Here is an 18,135-nt window from a genome sequence, read left to right as displayed (position 1 = left end):
AAAAAAAAAAAAAAAAAAAATATTACTAGTATCTTAATTCTCTTATAATTACTAAAAAGAAGTAAAAAAAAGAAAAAAATAATTAAAAGTACCTAAATAGATAAGGTAGTAGTATAGAGAGGATCCCACAAGTGGGGCTACCTACAGGCATGGGGGCATGACTAATAAGAACATAAAGAAATACAGTGTATGTAGACTGGATTACATACTAGGGTATAGGTAAAAGTCTAGTATTAATTAATAAATTATAGAATTAGGATCCCTGTATTATAAAAATATTATATTATATAATTATTTACTTTTATATCTACTCTTAGAAAGTAATTAATAAAGTATATATTAAAAAGATATCTAATTAGAGTAACTCTGAAGTAATTATAAAAGAGTTATTTAAAAAATAACTAATAAAAAATATATAAGAATACTTGTTTATCTATATCTATAGTTTAGTTAGTTATATTTAATATATAATTCAAGTCTAAGTATATATTTAGTCTAGTTTTTACTTATTTATACTTAATTTAAGTACTTAGATTTTTATATCTGATATATCTTATTTCTCTTCTTACTTATTAAGTTAACTTTAGACTATTAGATTACTTTATTAATTAATATAATTAGTATAATCACTATATAGGATCTTAGGTTTGTCTAATCTAATATTAATAACTGATAGGAAGATTACAGGGTGTTCTTTATCTTAAATAATCTAAGTTACTAATACTAGTATAGCAGAAGCATCAAGGGATCCTAGGGTCTTGACATCTAACTAATTATAAGACTGATATCTCATAGTCAAGATATCTTAAAGAGAGAAGATAATTATTATAACTAGAAATAGAGATTAATAGTTTAGCTTGATAAAAGTAGATAAGAATTAACTTATAGATAGATATATAGCTAATATCTAATTAAAGAGATCTTATTATATATAATAGCCAGGAGAATCACTGTTCAAGAGAGATAAGTGATTTATTTTGAATACTAATACACCTACCCCTCCGCTTGTGTTCCTCCTATCTCATAGAGACATCTGTTAACAAGTAGGGGATTAGCCGCCCAAATGACGTCTATCCCAACCCCCACATTAATCAGCACGCCGCCGCTTACAACCAAGTATTAGTAAGTGTTATGTCTACCTGGAATATGCCTATTAGAGTTCTTATAAATATTAATAATAAGTTATTATTTTTTTAATAACTCTTCTATAAGAACTATTAGAGATATAGAAATTTTAATTAAAGTTATAGAATTAGGAGTCCTTTATTTACTATATTCTAAAGTTTAGGATTATTCTAATCATAGGATGTAGTTAGTTCTAGTCATGGTTTGTCTACTGGTTAACAGTTTACTTTAAATATGCCTATTAGGGCATTTCCAAAACAAAAAGAAAAACCAATTACATTCAATAACTATGTAGAAATCCCCCCGTCTAGCTCAACCGCCAACCAAATCAAATTTCGGCAGCTTGTTTGATTGAAATTTATGAGGGATTCTTCTCTGGCCATGCTGTCCTTCTCTTAGCCCTAACATAGCAGTTCACAAGTCTCTCCAACAAATACTCATGGTCGTATACCACAGGATCAGGTGACATGTCGATAAACTTATATCTGAAAACTAGCATGGCCAGAATCATCCGCAGCTCGATATGAGCAACATTGAAGCCCACACATCCACGGGGTCCTGCTGCAAATGGCGAATACGCCATACGGTGCTTCTTCACATTTGATGAGAACCAGCGCTCGGGGTAAAACAGACTTGGATTCTCCCAATATTCCTTGTTGCGATGTATCGATGAAAAGAGCGGGTTGACAACAGCACCCGCAGGGATTCGGTAGGCGCCGGGTACAACAACATCCGTTTTTGCGTTGCGCGCGGGTTGGAACGCTGGGCCATGAAGACGGAGCCCTTCTCTCACGAAACCGTCAAGGTAGGGTAGAGACATGATTGTGTCATAAGTCCAGCAATTTTCGGGTGTTACATTATTGTTTATCAGTTCTTGGAGGATGTTTGTTTGCGTCTCTGGGTAGTTGACCAGGAAGTAGAGAAGGTAGGAGAGCATCGAAGACGTCGTGGATATACCTGCCGCAAGGACAAGCAGGGCATTGGACGGAATATATTCGTCGGGTAATTTTTGGTTCCCGTCATCAACGGCCCGTTTAAGGTAGTCTGCGATGCAGGTTGATTGGAGCGCTGCCTGAGAAATGGGTAGATCTTTTGCTCCTGGAAGCGGCCAAACATCAATTGCTTGGTGCATAAGTGAGGACATGCGCTTTTTGATGGCGGAAAGCCGATAAGCAGGGCTGAAAGGAACATATTTGAGCCACGGGAAGCTGAGAGAAGCTTGCCTCACCGCAACAACAAACTCTCCCACCACACTAACAAGTTCATGAAGCTGTGTATCGGGCGTGTGGAAATGACCCACATCCAATCCCAGGACCATCTTGCTTACTACCTGTGAGCTCAGCTTGAGCATGTATTGATAGGCATTCCAAGACTGGCGGCGATCATCAAGTGCGTCAAAGACATTGAAAGAACTTTGTATCTCCTGTCGCATAGCTGGCATGTAGTGTTGAACAGCCTTGGGGGACATGCTGGGTGGTACGAACTTGTGAGCAAGTTTAACACCCTCTGCTGCAGTATCAGCTGCGAATAGGGCAGAAACGTCACTGATCCAGTAGAGGGGATGGTTCGGCTCAGAGGTCTTCTTGGTGAAGAATTCGTTCTCGCCAAAAACCACTTCCGACACCCGAGGATCGTTGGTAAGGTAGACGGTCCTCCCCATGACCACAGTCTTGATGACACTCCCATACCGATGAAATAGACGCTCATGGTTGCCAAGGTGGTCGGGATGAATCTCAAAATAATTCCCAACAAATGGTATCTCCCGCGGGCCAGCAGGTTCGCGAATAGCCTGGTTATCCACACAGACCCCGATCTTGCTTCTAGTCTGTTCAATCTCATTGATGCTAGACAGGAGGCCAGACTCGCTGTGGAATGATATTGCTGGGTTGTCCTACTTTAGTCGCTGTGATTTGGCAGAAACGTATCGCACGCGGGAAGTAACACTTACAGTCAGGAACTGCCACTGAGAACATGCCGGCAGTGCCACGCCTCAGGTCGTCCAACGATTTCATATTTGAGATATCCACCGATAGACACTTATCTCCTGAAGTGCTGCCCGCTACTAGGTAAAACCATCTGGTTGTCATAATGCCGAATCAATGGATATACAAAAAAATAAATAACACAGCTGTTAGACTCTGATTAGCAATGGGCTGGTATAGGCAGATAAATAAGATTGGTAAATATGTGATCCTTCGGCGCCTTCCTAATTAGGGTTGTGGCCGACGGAAGATACCCCAACAGATTATCCGAGGGTTCTAGTTTCATATAACTTATCTGCTTTACTTCCTACGTCTCCTTCCTCTAATAGACCGCTATCCCTGGGTAAAAATTATTCTAACATCTATAAGGCTGATGGACACTTTCACCTTGCAGCAGGTTGCTGAACACAATACACCACGGAATGCCTGGATAGCCATCCACGGAAATGGTCTGTTACTTTGCTCATGTTAGGGTTCATTCAGAAGAGTCTAACTTGCGTTAGTCTATGACGTGTCTAGTTATCTCGATGATCATCCAGGGGGCCAGGAGGTGTTGAAAGAGGTCGCTGGAACGGATGCCACGGAAGATTTCGACTACGCAGGTCATTCAGACAATGCTCAAGGCAAATTAAACGCATTGCGGGTTGGAACCCTAGATAACTGGGTGAAGGTACAAAATCTCCTATATATTTGATGAACTACGGAAACTAATAAGACACAGAAACAAAACATTCCCCCTTTAAGATATTCACCGCAGGTTACAAAGACCGGTACCTCGCTACGAGGCTCCACTCGAAGACTGCTTCCGGGTACAGGCGTCGTGATGGTTTGTGGCATTACACTGCTACATTATACCTGGAATATTGCTGGCAACAAACCTACTGATAAGGGGAACTGGTCTTGGTCTACAGTAAGTGTGATATTCGCGGTCGCTGTGGCTCTTGGGGGTGCTCTAGGATTGTCCATCAGGAACATGTTATTCAATCATGGCAAAGGGGCGTTCCAGTATCCCCCATATTAGTTCCAACGGATGTATGTACTATATTATTCATCTGCTATATATTTGAGGATCGAGAACAAATGTCATGCTGTTTTGGTATTTGGAGAGACCTTTTATCATAGGCTGAGAGTTGATTGTAAATATAGCTTGAACTCATGAAACAATCTCAGCCACTACACCCGAAATCCCGAATCTTGACCAGTATTTGGTATAGGGCTTAACCTGATCAATACACCAGCAAACAATTATTCACGCATTGAGTAACCAAAGACGAACACACTATTAGTTATTTGATACATACATATAGACATCAGGCAGTAATTATCATGAAACAATCAAGCGCTTAAACCATATAGATGGGGATGTGTGTGTGTGTGTGTGTGTGAGAGAGAGAGGGAGAGAGAGAGTTCCATTATACTTGATTTTATCACTGTTTCTGGAATTGCTAGTCACTGACAACTAAAGAGCCTGAATAAAGCTAGTCACCTGTATTAGTTAAAAGATTATGATTATCTTAGATACTTAATATAAAAATATTAGAAGATATAAAGGAAGAGAAGAGATATAGTCATTTGAAAATATTGAGATATGTTAGATGTGTTTATCTAATTGTAAAAGAAAGTAAATACATATATGTATATATATCAACAAGTCTATATGATTAGAGCAAAAAGTAAAAACAAAAAGTTCAAAACGAAAACATGAAGATAAGTATCCACGTAACATGATTAAATAATCAGGAAGAAAACAAAGTAGAATATATATAGATACAGGTATTTACATGCAGAAAAAAGGAAGCAAAGAAGGATAGGAGACATGTAGAGACAGGTGTCTGCGTAGTTAAAAATTGAAGCCCCTATTCACATGTATATAAAAAGCCTGTATGTGGCAGGGACTGCAATCAGTTGGCATTTCAGCTGACCGCGGCGTTTGCACAGTCCTTTTCTCACTGTTTTTTCATCTTGTGATTTAAACTAACAAGCAACTTTTCCATAGCTCTGAGTATCATCAAATTCATCCTTTCGGACGCGTTTTCATCCCCATTTCCACACTATATAGATATATGGATGGTTAAATTTTATAGAGAAGAGAGTTTTTGTGAAGATGTTTTGTGCACCCCACAAACACAACTATACTAAGACTAGAATGATATATATTGAATTTGCGGCCACCGAATCACAATAGTTAAATATATCAAAGTTTAGACCCGGATATACCCTGTTTCGCCGCCCACTCAACTGACGATGCCAGCTCCCGTAGCTCATCTTTAACCGGAAGACTATGACCCCCTTGGTGCTGGTGAGCCCGCATAAGTAATCCATCACACATATCCTGGACCACTAAGGATAGCTGCCGCATATGCGTCATCTCTCTCTTGCCCATGACATGTACTGTAGGGATATCAATACGGTCTTTCACAAACGACGGGTGCAAGAAACGGGGAACAGCGTCACTATCATGGGTGTGAAAGAAATCGAGCTTGAAGACCGGCTTCGTAATTCCCAACCTATCATAAACTAAACGGTATAGGGAAAGGTGCTGCAGAAAGGTTCGCTCCACAGATTCACGGTAGTCAAAGTTCCCCGAAAAGATACTAGAATCTGATTCCGGCGATGAGTGTTTGACTAGTCCCTTGATCTCGTCCTGAAGAAGCCAAGTGTTCGGTGAAAATGGACCGGCAGGAGAGATGAAGATGGCAAAGCTGAACTGGGGGGGTAGACGGGGCTGTCGCATCTGGCGATCCAGTATGTACGAAGCTGCGATGGCACCCCCATGACTGAAGCCCAGAATGCCGTCAAATGGTCCATTGTATTCGATGAAAGTGTTCAGGTTCCCAAGGACTTCGACAAGTTCGGCGGGTGAATGATCATCCAAGTACGAGTAGTATGGCCCCGGGTACCATTTTGGGACGCCTTGTACCAGTGTTAACGTTGGATTTATCATTTATTGAGGGAGATATGCATACCAGGTCCTTTTCCACAGCAGACCCCTCCGTCAAAGAAAATGAAATCGTAGTCTGGCCCCAGCAAGACTATAAGAGGTGCGAGCTGCTTCTTTAGCAATGCACTTGAGGAACCTATCCCGTGTAGTGCAAGCACCTTCATGGTTCGTAAGCTATGAAAGTATTCCAAACCCCCCGAAAAAGAGCCAGATTCCAATGAAGACCTATGTAATCACGGATCTAGATTTATGACAAATTCTTTATCTTCCCCTGCCAAGTATTGACAAATTATCAACCAGCATAAAGATTAATAGGGTATGGCAAATATCGACGTATTAAAACAACACCTGTCACCAAGCTCGACTTTGGTGGTGCAGTCTCCCAATACCTCATTTAATAAGTATAGAGACACATCGGAGTTTGCCTTGAAGGGTGATTCACGACCCTTGTTCGCACACGCGGATACACCCCAGCTTGTCATCATCCGACATCCGTAATAGACCAGCGGTTTACCTCGGTTCAGCTGAATATTATTAGAGCTGCGATTGTAGCTAGACATTGCTAGTCTCAATAGGTGACCACCCCTCACTATGAGTCGGGGACAATAACACGAGTCTTTCAGGGCTTGCCCGTTCATCTCACTTCTTGCAAGAATCCCCAGTACATATAAGCATATAACGACAGGGTTTAAGTGTAACACATTGTATCTTAGATATATTTCCTAAGGAGGCTCAGTCATATTAAGTAAACATTTGTCCAGCAGGGGTGTACATTGTAGTTGAATTATATTCTTCTACTTGCTCTCTGTATGGTATGTAATTCAAGTCTGAAACTGTTAAGCACTTAGATATATAGTTTAGGGTTTCAAAAGCCCTACTTCATTTGCAGACCAATGTGGGTGTGGTGATTCAGACCCTTATACCTTCGAACTGTGGGTTTATTCAAGGTTGCAGTCCAAGCCATGCATCACAGGATGATTGTCGAACTTAAGAAATCGAAAACCCGTTGGGGTGAGTGGAGAAAAACTTTTATGCATGGAACCTTTATCCGAAGATGTTTCCACCATTTTGGCTCAAAAGCACGCAGCCTGATTGGCCTTAGGAGTTGTCGTGTGATGTAGATATCGGAATTAATAGGGCACAATGTTTGGATGGAAGCAAGGAACAATATTTTTTAAACTTTAAATGACAGGGATAATTTCCTGTTAGCCCAGCTAGACGGCTGGTGAAATGTTGGGCATCAGACCTGGATTCAGTGTTGTACAGATGTTTTTGCGTCATGCAATATATATAAGATCTGATTGGCTTCTACAGCCCATATGACATCATCAAGGCTGTGAAGCTCAAACAGGGATCACTGTACAATGTTCATCTAGTATCTCAAAGCTTTTCTCAAATTGGCAGTTTGGTGGAGATTGTATAATAAATTAGAAAGCTAAAAACGGTGCTACTGTATGCTACCGGTAAACTGATGTCTAGAAAACCAGGGCCAGGTCTCTCTTCAGAAAAATGACAATCTTGCAGCCAGCACCATCAGTGGGTCAAGCGGTCAGGTTATTTATCACTAGTGGCAGTGAATAAGATTTGGATGCTTTGCGCAAGACATGTTTGGTACTATCCGCTACAATAAAGACACCAAGGACTACGAGCACTTCAATCTCTCCACACAACCTCCGGGGCAAGATGCTCGTGGGTATACTTTGGTTGCCTGTGATCGGTGCCGCACTCGCAAGGCAGGTCACACTATGCTTTGACTTGAATCCGACTAACCAGCCTTTCTGTTGTGTAGCTAAAGTGCACCGGCGAAGAAGGGGGCTGTGGCAGATGCCGAGCAGCATCCACAGTCTGCAAATACACGATGAACACCCCGAATAGAACCCAGCGAGCGAGATCATCGGAGCGTCGGTCTTCAATATCGCCTGAGACCTCCATATTGAAAATGGGGCATACTGATCGTCCTGCCCCTCGACTAAGATCAGATTCCCCAAAACAACCAAGCACAAATACGGCTTCCACGGGTGTCTATCCACAGCCGTCCGAGGGAAGATCAGTGCCATCTGCTCGGGGCAGTGACTTTCTACCACCAGCACCGCTACCATCTCAAAGACACGATGCCACTGGAAACATAACAGCCTGCGATATGGATACAGCTTCATTGCTAACTTTTGATACACCGGATCCACTGGCTCTAGAAGATATCTTGGTTCCAGAGCTGGATGTCTATTTCGCCACTACAAATGGGATGGAACTCTCGGGGTTGGATGTTAGCTCTGCTGTGATACCTTCGCAGCCGTCCGTAACAGGCACAGATTCCTCGATTGCTGGTGGGACGACTTTATCTGCAGGCCCCGATTCCACCCATATTTCGACGAACCGCGGCTTCGACTGCACAGCAGACTGCACCTGCCTTCCAAATCTCGTCGAACTACTAGAACAGCTGGGTCTACAAGAGGTTGGCCAGGTAGGGGTTGATATACACCTGCTATGCTTGAGGTCGGCCGTATGTATTTGCAACAAGACTATCTCCTGCAGGACATGTACCGCTTGCTTTGATAATCCGATCCTCCTCGCGAAAATCTCACAGAGCTTAGCTACTATTGCAGAGCATGTGTATCATTCATGCGTACATCTGCGGGATCATAAATTTCCTAGTCGAACTTGGGGGGAGAAGGAGATCCTATGGGAAAATTGCCAAACAGGCGGTGTCCTGGAGAGTGCTATCTGGCTTGGACGGTACCGAGTCGAATGTCCTAGATTACGGAATACGATGGTTTGTGAGGCCAGTGCGATGCATCTAGCTGAGCTCCAACAGATGTTGGAATTGCTGAGGAGTCGACTAGGACCGAGTCGGGTCGCAGTCACTCAGGTGTCTAAAGCGGGGGAGAGTGCGTCTACCTTTCTCATCGCGCTTCATGAGCTATCAAGAAGTGCCTAGGGAATTTCATGTCGGCAATAGTTAGCTTTTGATAAACAGCCCATAACATCACAGAGGAATGGCTGGCAACTTGATCTGGACAAATCTATGCACCACCAAGATCCACGTATTTTGCTGCGATTCGGGACTGGACCATTGCAAATATTTGTTACCAGATGCTGATCTCACCTCCTTTTTTCACTGATGATCAGTCCTCTACAGTCTTGACGAACATGGTCTTCCATGATTGGCCGTATTTGAGGCACGCTGTCAGCGCTATTGGACCGGGCCGGGCCGGGTCTCAAGGGGGTGATGGCCAAAGAATCAATGAATTTAATTACTCTTGCATATGAAGATCGTTGTATACGTAAAAAATCCTATAGTTAAGTAATTTAAATTGCTGGGCATCTTTCATTAAAACTATTACGGGCAATATATCCAACATATTATGGAATTGTGGTGTGGTACTATCTATTCTTTGACTAAGGTCAGATAATAGAAATTCTATCAAAGTACAGTGAGCCAAAGGACGATACGAGAGTACTCTAATCTTATCATTTTAGAAAACATGGCACGCGACAAGTATAGCAAGTCATGTTTGGAAAATTGCACACGTAACGTTTCAAAAGAGACACCCATGATAATGATTCCTGTGCAGCCCATAACGGTAAGTTATTATCCACGGGCAGTATGTTGTCTTAGATACATCCAGAAGTAAAAACATAGGAGACCCGTTTGTACCGCAATAGCAGCAATTGGAAGCCAGAACGTAACGGCACCGTCCCAGGCCATAGGTCCCTTGCGCACACAATGAGCGGAATATGCGGGAATGTAAGTGAGAGTAAGCGAGGAGTTGATCCAGGCAACCCAATGAGGAACCAATGGCTTAGCACGCGTGTCTGACAGAATACCACCAGAGATAGCGAACTCCTGCGTGGCGAACTGGCTTGTAACCAATGTGAATAGAAGCCAAGACAGATCGTTTAATAGTTGGGTCAGAGCCGGATCCCGTTCGAGCCGGTACAGCGTTGCCCCAAAGCACGGTGCGATTACTGCCAGTGACATTCCAGCTGCAGCGCCGCATGAGCTCTGTAGAGAGAGAATGTTGGGATTGATGTCCGGGATATTGCTTAAGAAGTTGTTTAGACCGAAGGAATACATTGGCCACAGAATAGATGCCACCACCAGGATGTAAACCCCAGCCTCCATTCCAGTTTCGTTTGAGCGATAATGGTCGGCTATCGATATCGGGGAAGATTTGGGACTTATGGGGGGCAGAAAATGAGAAGCTGCCAAGAAGATCAAGAAAAAAATCAGGGCGACGGGGCCGCACGCGATCCACGCTATATCCGTGGTGGGATGTCTAGACGTGGCAGGTAGTGACATTTCTCGCCTGTTTAGTATCAGACTGCTTTGCATGTTTCTCCGTTTGCTTTGGACCAGGACTCGATAAATCTTGGAAAAGTGGGTGTAGACTATGAGGCTTACAAGCTTTCGATACTTTTATATATAATAATCTCCGCTGAAAAGATGACCCCGGCATACATGCACGCAGTGCGATGTATCATAATCTTTAGGTAATATGCTACCCAGCACCGGACCTTCCATATTCGTGTCCTTCGGTAGTAAGATATTGAAACACGAACACCAAATAGGCAGTTCCGATAATACATTGGAACCTGTTTTTTTTATTTTATAGAGGGCGTGTGAATTCCAAACGACCCACACCCACGGATTTATCCATAGTCATGTGGCAAGGCCCATTCCAAAAGCAATGTAGTAGATCCCTGCATGTCCCATCCCCATACGAGACAATTTGCAGGCTGCTGGGGCACTGCAAAAGATCTTCAACATGACGATCAGGCGAATCGGAATTCCCTGGACAGAAGCTGAGCACCCCAAATGTTTACGCACTACGTAATAGCCCCACTAAAAGACAACAACCACTCCTCATAGTTTCGCAACGCGTTCAGTATAGTATCAGGGTGACGACATACGATAGCGGAGACCATTGTTTGGATTGATATTATGGCAAGGCTTGCCTGGTTAAAAGTTGTTTTACTTGGCCAGGTGCTTGGATGATGAAAAGGCTGGATGGCGTCCACTCGTCCGGATAATTCAGCCGTCCTGCACGCGCGGCGGGGTATCCTATCTACACACCCCATCTTTACGTACGACAGATCAGGTTTAGCGGGAAGAGGGGGCAGGTGCTATGAACATCGTCAAATCAGTGAGGCACTCGGGGGTCCAAAAAGTAAATGCATATCTTATCATAGCACTGATATATCTTGGCCACTACACCAAAAACTCGACGATAGTCTGGGGCGGCTTGACCTGACTGATATCCCCAACAAGATATTATATGAGAGAGAGAGAGAGAGAGAGAGAGATGCATTATCCTCGAGTATATCGCCCTTTCGGGGATCCTTCCGAGTCGTCGGTGGCCGAAGCCCCGGGGTTCTAGACTAGGAGACACCAAAATATATATTTCCCCATGATTTTCGCCAAAATGAAGCTATTCCTGCCGTAGTTCCTGCCAGTTGCCAAATCCTCCCTGGCGCCCTGATCATGTGCGCATCGTTATTATAATAAATACATGGTAGCTTGATGATTCCGACAATTCCACCTTTCCCTCCGTGTAGACATAGTGCAAAAATACTGGTAGGTTCAATTTGGTAGTAGTAAAGATGGAGATGGAGGCTATAAAAGAGAAAGCTTCTGCCACTGGATGTATCAAATCCTCAAGATGGGGTTCTGACTAAATCTTGTTCTTCCGAGCAAGCTTCTGATGACTTGCAGAAAAGGTATCACTGGCACCTGCGGCTATCGTACTAATTTCCAGTGCAATAGCGAATGCGGAAATGAGGCCCGCTAATCGGGATTTGCTATTAGGACCCGTGCAGTTCATGATACGCAATGCTTCCTGCTGCGTTGCATACCCTGTTCCGCCACCAACCGTACCGACTGCGAGCGAAGGCATGTACAGACTGATCTTCAGTGACTTCGAAGTATAGTCGTAATCACAAATGAGATGAGCCCAAGCTCCTTCGGCAACACTAGCAACATCCTGTCCGGTTGCTATAAAAATTGCGGTAACGACGTTGGCCGTGTTGACATTAGATCCGAATTGGCCGTTTCGAATACCACCTTCTTGGAAGAGGCGATGGGTCTTGTAGAGTCGCTCTGCCGTGCAGCCAAGGACTTTTTGACAGGCAGCATCGGATAGTACCGCCCATGAGACGACTTCCACTCCCCTGGGTGCCACGACAGCGCCCCACGACGGTTTCTTATCCGGTGCCATGTTTCCTTCAATAAGGAAATTTCTGATTTTGAGTTCTGGAGCAAACGTGGTTCGTAGCCAATCACAAGCATGTTGCGTAGCAATTGTAACCATATTCTGCCCCGCTGCATCACCGCACGTGAAGCTGAAGCGCACATACACATCAGAGCCGGTGATATAGCTTGTCAGGTCCTGTAAGCGGGCATGACGGCTAGTTGCTTCAGCAGATCTGGCCAGAGCATCCTTGAATTCAGGAAGTCTGCGACTAAACTGGATCGCCTCGCGAGGCGAATCGAACTGGAACACCGGACTTCTGGACATGACTTGACCTAGACTAGAAAAGTGGATGCCGCCAGACGAGTTCAGTGCTTTGCATCCCCTACAGCAACTGGCGATAATGGCAGCTTCGGTCGTGGCCATGGGAGCATAGGCGTCTTCAGGAGCCCCATCCAGTCCGTGAACGCGCAGAGGTCCCGCCAATCCAAGCGGCACGGAGGCGTAGCCGATAAAATTCTCAATGGAGACATGGGAATCGTCTGGGGCGATGTATTTTAAGTCGGCCAGGAAATGGTCGAATTTTTTCATAGCCCCTGGCGCCATGGTACTACCGTCTGAGATGGGATAAGTGCTGTATTTTGTGCTGTATTTTGCGAGACGCTTGGTTTCAAAATTGGATAAGGGTAGACCTGGAGGCTTACTGTATGTAGAATTGACGTAGACCATAGCAATTTATACTCCTCTAGAAACTTGCTAGTCTTCAACCTCTATGAATGCATAACCGGTTGTTACCTCTTGAGGTATGTCCGTCAGCACAGCATGCATATACAAGTAATCAAGGGTGAACATTCACATGGACGATTGAGGCATCTCATGTTATTCGCTCACCTACAGGTGCCAGTGGGTTACTTGCCCCCCTCCCCCCCCAATAGCGGAAGAAACGCTAATTTGTTTTGACGGGATCAATATTTTGGGAGCCGTATATCAGAAAACCTACCTAGCCAATTTTGTCCGAACATGTAATTAGATACTCAAGTGCCATCCTGACGACCGGACTGAAACTAATTAGGACAAAGCCGAACCCTGGTATGCCAATGACACGAGCTAACTGTACTCTCCGGGGTGTGGAGTATAAGATTTGTACGCGACAACGAGATTTTGGATAGATCGAAGAACTAGTCGTGATATATCATTTGCCTTCTAGTGTTATTACTGGAATTGATAACATCCGCACCAGAATGTCTTCTCCGAATTCCAACTTTCTCGAGATCGGCTCGTTCAAGTTGCGTACAGATCCAATCAATTCTGACGAGAGAATCAACATCAGCTATCAGCGCGCTCATGCAGTGGCCAAAGCATATGGTATGCTTACAATTGGTGGGATGAACTATTGCTGCTAACTCATAGATAGATATGAAGATCCACGATGTGCTTAACCTGTCCCCTAAATTTTGGCAGTTGCACCAAGATTTTATCGCTGCCTTCGATTTTGCTGCTTATACCCTCGTTACGATCCAACTCAATCTTGCCGCTGGAACGCTGGCACCGTTTGCTGCAAACAATGTGCAGTATAGGCCCCTGTTGGAGGATATCCTCACCTTTAAGATCTCGTAAGTATGAGACCAAATCAAGTTGAATCAAGCTCATATACTAACTTAACTATCCTTGCTGCCAGAGCACAGTATATGCTCACAGAGGTTGGTCATGGATTAGATGCACGCAACCTAGAGACAACGGCAACACTACTCCCAAATGGCGACTTTGACCTTCACACGCCCAACTTTAATGCTGCTAAGTAAGACACCAGGGTCATTATTAGGGTCTTTGGGGTCATAGCTCATGTGTTTGCTAACAATTCCCAAGAATTATGCCACCAACCTGGCCTAGGGTAGGCTTCCCTCGAGTAGCGGTCGTATTTGCCCGGCTCGTTGTGCGAGGCGAAGCCAGAGGAATTCGACCATTCATTGTCTGGCTGAATAATGGAGAAACTATGCATGCCGGAGTAACAGCAAAGTTTGTTTGAACAGTCCAGGTTTCATAAGGAAAAACTAACAGCTTTCTTTCAGAATGCTTCCTGTGCGAACTGGGTCGAAGCCTTTGGATCATACCATCACCACTTTCTCTCATGTCCAATTGCCATTCTCAGCACTGCTTGGGTCCCTCGAAATGCCAGCAAACGAACGCAACAATTTCTTGTCAGTAACCGGGCGCATCGGCGTAGGGTCTCTGGCACTCACGATGGGCCTCACTCCCATGTTGAAAAGGTCTGTATTTGTTGCAGGAAAATACAGCATCAAGCGTCAAATTTTGGGATCAAAGGATAAGCCCGTTTCCATAATCTCACTTCGAACACAGCAACAACCCATACTGCATGCACTGGCCACGATCGCGGTTTTGGAAGCGTATACACAGGAGAGTATATCGTTTTTCCAAGATCCAACTCTGGAACCAGCTGTACGATATGGAATTGTAGCGGCGTTTAAGGCTGTCGTGGTTCAAGCCACCCATTCGGCTTTATATTCTCTTACAGAACGGTGTGGTGCACGCGGACTATACGCAGAGAACCACATCATCGAATCACTATTAGACTCGCACGCTATCTCCATCGCTGAAGGGGATACTTTGGCCCTAAGTATTAGTAAGTTCTACAAGTCTTTGGTTTGTCTATTTTATTCTCAACTTGATGGTTAGGGCTCGGAACCGAACTGCTGGTCGGTCGATATAAGCTGCCACCTCCGAAGGACTCTAAAGACGTCTTAGCTCAACATGAAATGGGTCTCCTAGAGGAATCACGTTCTTTATTGAAGGGTATATCAGGAGGTCACAGGGGTAGCGAGTTCAACTCGTTGATTCTACCAAGGTGCCAGCCTATAGTACAGGCGATTGGTCATCGTCTGGCCTACGAGGCCGCTCTAAAGGCGGGCGTCGATCGGGATCTAGTGCACTTATTCAAAACTGGCGTTATGCTGCACGACCCAAGCTGGTATGTCCAACATGCCAAAATTAGTCGGGAAAGTATGTTTGGGGATGAGGCGCAGGCACTAGATTCCGTGTTACCGCAGCTCGACAAGTTACTCGATCGGACTGGAGCGCAGCCTTACTGCAGTGCGCCAATTCTCTCAGAGGATTCATGGGAAGGGTTTGTTGACCACTTGGAGACACGGGAAGGCACACAGGCTCAGGACATGCCCAAAAATTCCAAGCTGTGAAGCTTTCAATTTGCCGAGCTTGATTATTGCTTGGTTTTTTTTTTTTTTTTTTTTTGTTGATATAGAACGTGAATGCAATGACTCAATATACGCTGACTTCCGTCTGTAAACATCTCGAAGGTCACGGAGCTAACAGCGCCATAGCACGCTTCGGGCCAATAGTTTCACTAAATGAGAAACTATTTATAGATAGCGTCAGCCCCGCGCTGGCTGATCCTGAGGTCAACCGGCCCACGACGGTGCATCTAGGTTGAGGCTCTTGGGGTTTGTCTCGATCTCTCTCATATAAATCATGACAATCAAACCGTCTTCGTCCTGACCATATTCCATAACACTCTATATTTGCAATTACTTGACATGGACAGTCAGCCACAATTGAAGGGGGGGGTTGATGGGATAACAACCACAAGCTTCCAGTATAAATTGCTACGCGAAGAAGAGCAGGAAGTTCGGATTGTAACGATTATGCCCGAAAGTACGGGACAGAAAGTGCGATGTTCCTTGGCGACCGTATCATTGAAGAAACGGCAGCATTTTGACGCCCTTTCTTATGTCTGGGGTGGTGATGAGACCAAGGGGAACCATGAAATCACTTTGGATGGGCATCCCTTCGCAGTTACCGCTAATCTCGCCACGGCGCTACATCATCTCCGACAGAGAGAAAAGCCCCGATCGATGTGGGTTGATTATATCTGCATTAACCAGGGAGATCTTGATGAGAAGAATGTACAGGTCGCGCTCATGGGGCAGATCTACCGAAAGGCCAACCGCGTGGTGGCATATCTGGGGGACCTGACACCACAGCTCGAGCGGAGCATTACCTGGACGGAGAGGTATACCCAGAGAAAAGTCAACAGCAGAACACTCTTCTGGTGGAAACTCGACTTCAAAGCCTGGTGGAGTCGCAACACGGAATACAACAAGAACTCAGCCACGCTTGATGCCTGTCTTGGGAAGAAACACCTGATTCATCTTCCATATTGGACCCGCATGTGGACGTACCAGGAGTATCACCTACCGCGACACGACCCGATCTGCATGTGCGGAAACCTTGTCTTCAAAAGCACGGTTATCACTGATAAGGCAAGCAACCAACTGGACGATGCACAAGTCGCTATCATACGGAAGACTCGGCTCCGCAAGGAGCATGATCAGCGAGCGCGGTCGCAGTACGAGCAGGCCAATAACTTTAATCCCAAACCCGACTCTGCCCTGTACGGCATGTTCACCAACCACGCTGGGCGGAATTACCTGGTACGCAATCGTTTCAGTAAGATCCCAAATGAGCCTCTTGGGGACCTTATGGCCCGAACAGCGTCCCATTCTTGCCGCGATCCACGGGACAAGATCTTTGCTCTGTACGGGATGGCGCCAGCCGCCCAACAGGCGTATCCCGCTGATTACAAAAAGCCCGTACAGCAGGTGCTACGGGAGACGACGGAGTTTATATTCAACCGGGAGATGGGTCCAGCGATCTTCCGCTTCTTCCCCGTCCGGCCGAATAATATCCATGACGAGTCGCTCCCGTCGTGGGTACCCGATTTTACTCGGGAAGCGTGCCGAATGACACGCCAATCTCAATATAGTTTGCTCCGCCCCGACGAATCCCTGACGACGCCCATCGATCCCCATCAATCTCGGGTTTTGGATGACCTTGCCACGTTGCATCTCTGGGCCCGGCCCGTGGGGCGCTGCAAATTTCTCTTCCAGTTCAGCTCGGACGAGCGTGAGGTCGCATCCCAGATCTGGGAATGTTTCCAGTCGCCCGACGCGCTCGGGAACAGTATCTGGATGTCATCGGGTCTCTCCGAGAGATTCCTGCGAGCTTGTCTCTCACATCGCTGGATATGCTACCAGTTCGGGATGGATGAGATTGCGGAAACCTTGCAACAGATGGTCCAGGGGTGGACTGGTGGTGTGGGTGGTGGCGGGCTCATCGGCGAGTGTTGGGCAATGTTGGAGGAAGAATTGCGTTGCAATTCCAGCAAGACTGTTTTCCGAGTGCTCACCTCCGACGGCACTGATGGGTTTGGGATCAGCGGTGTTGGCGTTCAGGACGAAGACTTGGTGGTGGTGGCCTCGGGGGCCCGTGAGCCTCTGGTGTTGCGTGGCAAGGCCGAGCCAGCGAGTCGGTACCAGTTGGTAGGGCAGGCCGTGGTGGACGGGGTGTATGAGGAACAAATTCCGAATCCTGTATCTGACCAGACCCAGAGGAGACCTTTTGAGGAATTTGTTCTAGAATAGTCATTGACTCAGCCATAGACACCATCCTATATCTTGGTATCTTAATGTGTACATATCGCGTGATCCATCCGACGCTGTTGAAGCCGCTGCCTGAGGCGCGCGTCCGCATCCCACACGCGTTTTGTCGCGTCACCGACCTCTATTTGTAACCCCTATCTTCGAATACCATGAGGTCTAGGCCAATGGTCGTCGCTCAAGTAGAATAGGCAACAACGCGGAGGGTGAGGGGCATCTGCATCCGGCAGTAGCCTCTCTGCTGCACATCTTGCAACGGCGGTCGCGAATCCCACAGAGATCGGCCTTTCGACTCCACCGAGGATCGCGCCAGCCAATCCAGCCCGTTTGGGGTAAATTAAGGGTCCGATCGCCCCGGGTCAGTCTACTTACTCCTCTGCTCGTGCTCATTAGTCTATTCAAGAGCCCTTTGGTATCACCGAGAGGAC

General features: G+C 45.6%; 7 protein-coding genes across 7 annotated transcripts; 4 read left to right on the top strand and 3 right to left on the bottom strand.

Annotated features, from left to right (window-relative positions):
• Positions 1-1,475: 1,475 nt before the first annotated feature.
• BDW47DRAFT_133557 (cytochrome P450) lies at positions 1,476-3,212 on the bottom strand (the record flags this gene model as incomplete). Its single annotated transcript, XM_024817864.1, has 3 exons — positions 1,476-2,197; positions 2,315-3,006; positions 3,074-3,212. The coding sequence occupies 3 exons, from the start codon at positions 3,210-3,212 to the stop codon at positions 1,484-1,486; spliced, it is 1,545 nt and encodes a 514-aa protein (XP_024669366.1). The 3' UTR covers positions 1,476-1,483.
• Positions 3,213-3,480: 268 nt separating this feature from the next.
• BDW47DRAFT_119659 (cytochrome b5-like heme/steroid binding domain-containing protein) lies at positions 3,481-4,128 on the top strand (the record flags this gene model as incomplete). The annotated part of the gene is made up of 3 exons (XM_024815380.1): positions 3,481-3,556; positions 3,611-3,777; positions 3,865-4,128. The coding sequence occupies 3 exons, from the start codon at positions 3,481-3,483 to the stop codon at positions 4,126-4,128; spliced, it is 507 nt and encodes a 168-aa protein (XP_024669365.1).
• Positions 4,129-7,543: 3,415 nt separating this feature from the next.
• Positions 7,544-9,283, top strand: BDW47DRAFT_110678 (Zn(II)2Cys6 transcription factor domain-containing protein). Its single transcript, XM_024813780.1, has 2 exons — positions 7,544-7,781; positions 7,838-9,283. Exons 1-2 carry the CDS (start codon positions 7,653-7,655, stop codon positions 8,981-8,983), a joined length of 1,275 nt encoding a protein of 424 aa, XP_024669364.1. The 5' UTR covers positions 7,544-7,652; the 3' UTR covers positions 8,984-9,283.
• Positions 9,284-9,623: 340 nt separating this feature from the next.
• BDW47DRAFT_110677 (uncharacterized protein) lies at positions 9,624-10,406 on the bottom strand. Its single transcript, XM_024813779.1, has one exon. It carries the CDS (start codon positions 10,379-10,381, stop codon positions 9,638-9,640), a length of 744 nt encoding a protein of 247 aa, XP_024669363.1. The 5' UTR covers positions 10,382-10,406; the 3' UTR covers positions 9,624-9,637.
• Positions 10,407-11,720: 1,314 nt separating this feature from the next.
• Positions 11,721-12,842, bottom strand: BDW47DRAFT_128280 (substrate-binding domain of hmg-CoA reductase; the record flags this gene model as incomplete). Its single annotated transcript, XM_024816828.1, has 1 exon — positions 11,721-12,842. The coding sequence occupies one exon, from the start codon at positions 12,840-12,842 to the stop codon at positions 11,721-11,723; it is 1,122 nt and encodes a 373-aa protein (XP_024669362.1).
• A 635-nt stretch (positions 12,843-13,477) lies between these two features.
• On the top strand, positions 13,478-15,448 carry BDW47DRAFT_119656 (putative acyl-CoA oxidase; the record flags this gene model as incomplete). The annotated part of the gene is made up of 6 exons (XM_024815379.1): positions 13,478-13,601; positions 13,651-13,849; positions 13,915-14,034; positions 14,103-14,252; positions 14,306-14,877; positions 14,931-15,448. 6 exons carry the CDS (start codon positions 13,478-13,480, stop codon positions 15,446-15,448), a joined length of 1,683 nt encoding a protein of 560 aa, XP_024669361.1.
• Positions 15,449-15,805: 357 nt separating this feature from the next.
• Positions 15,806-17,692, top strand: BDW47DRAFT_119655 (HET domain-containing protein; the record flags this gene model as incomplete). Its single annotated transcript, XM_024815378.1, has 1 exon — positions 15,806-17,692. One exon carries the CDS (start codon positions 15,806-15,808, stop codon positions 17,690-17,692), a length of 1,887 nt encoding a protein of 628 aa, XP_024669360.1.
• Positions 17,693-18,135: the final 443 nt, after the last annotated feature.

Source organism: Aspergillus candidus, assembly GCF_002847045.1.
Source record: "Aspergillus candidus strain CBS 102.13 unplaced genomic scaffold BDW47scaffold_48, whole genome shotgun sequence".
NCBI classification, from domain to species: Eukaryota; Fungi; Ascomycota; class Eurotiomycetes; order Eurotiales; family Aspergillaceae; genus Aspergillus; species Aspergillus candidus.
Note: the sequence above shows the minus strand (reverse complement) of the source record. Positions and strands in the feature narration are given on the sequence as shown.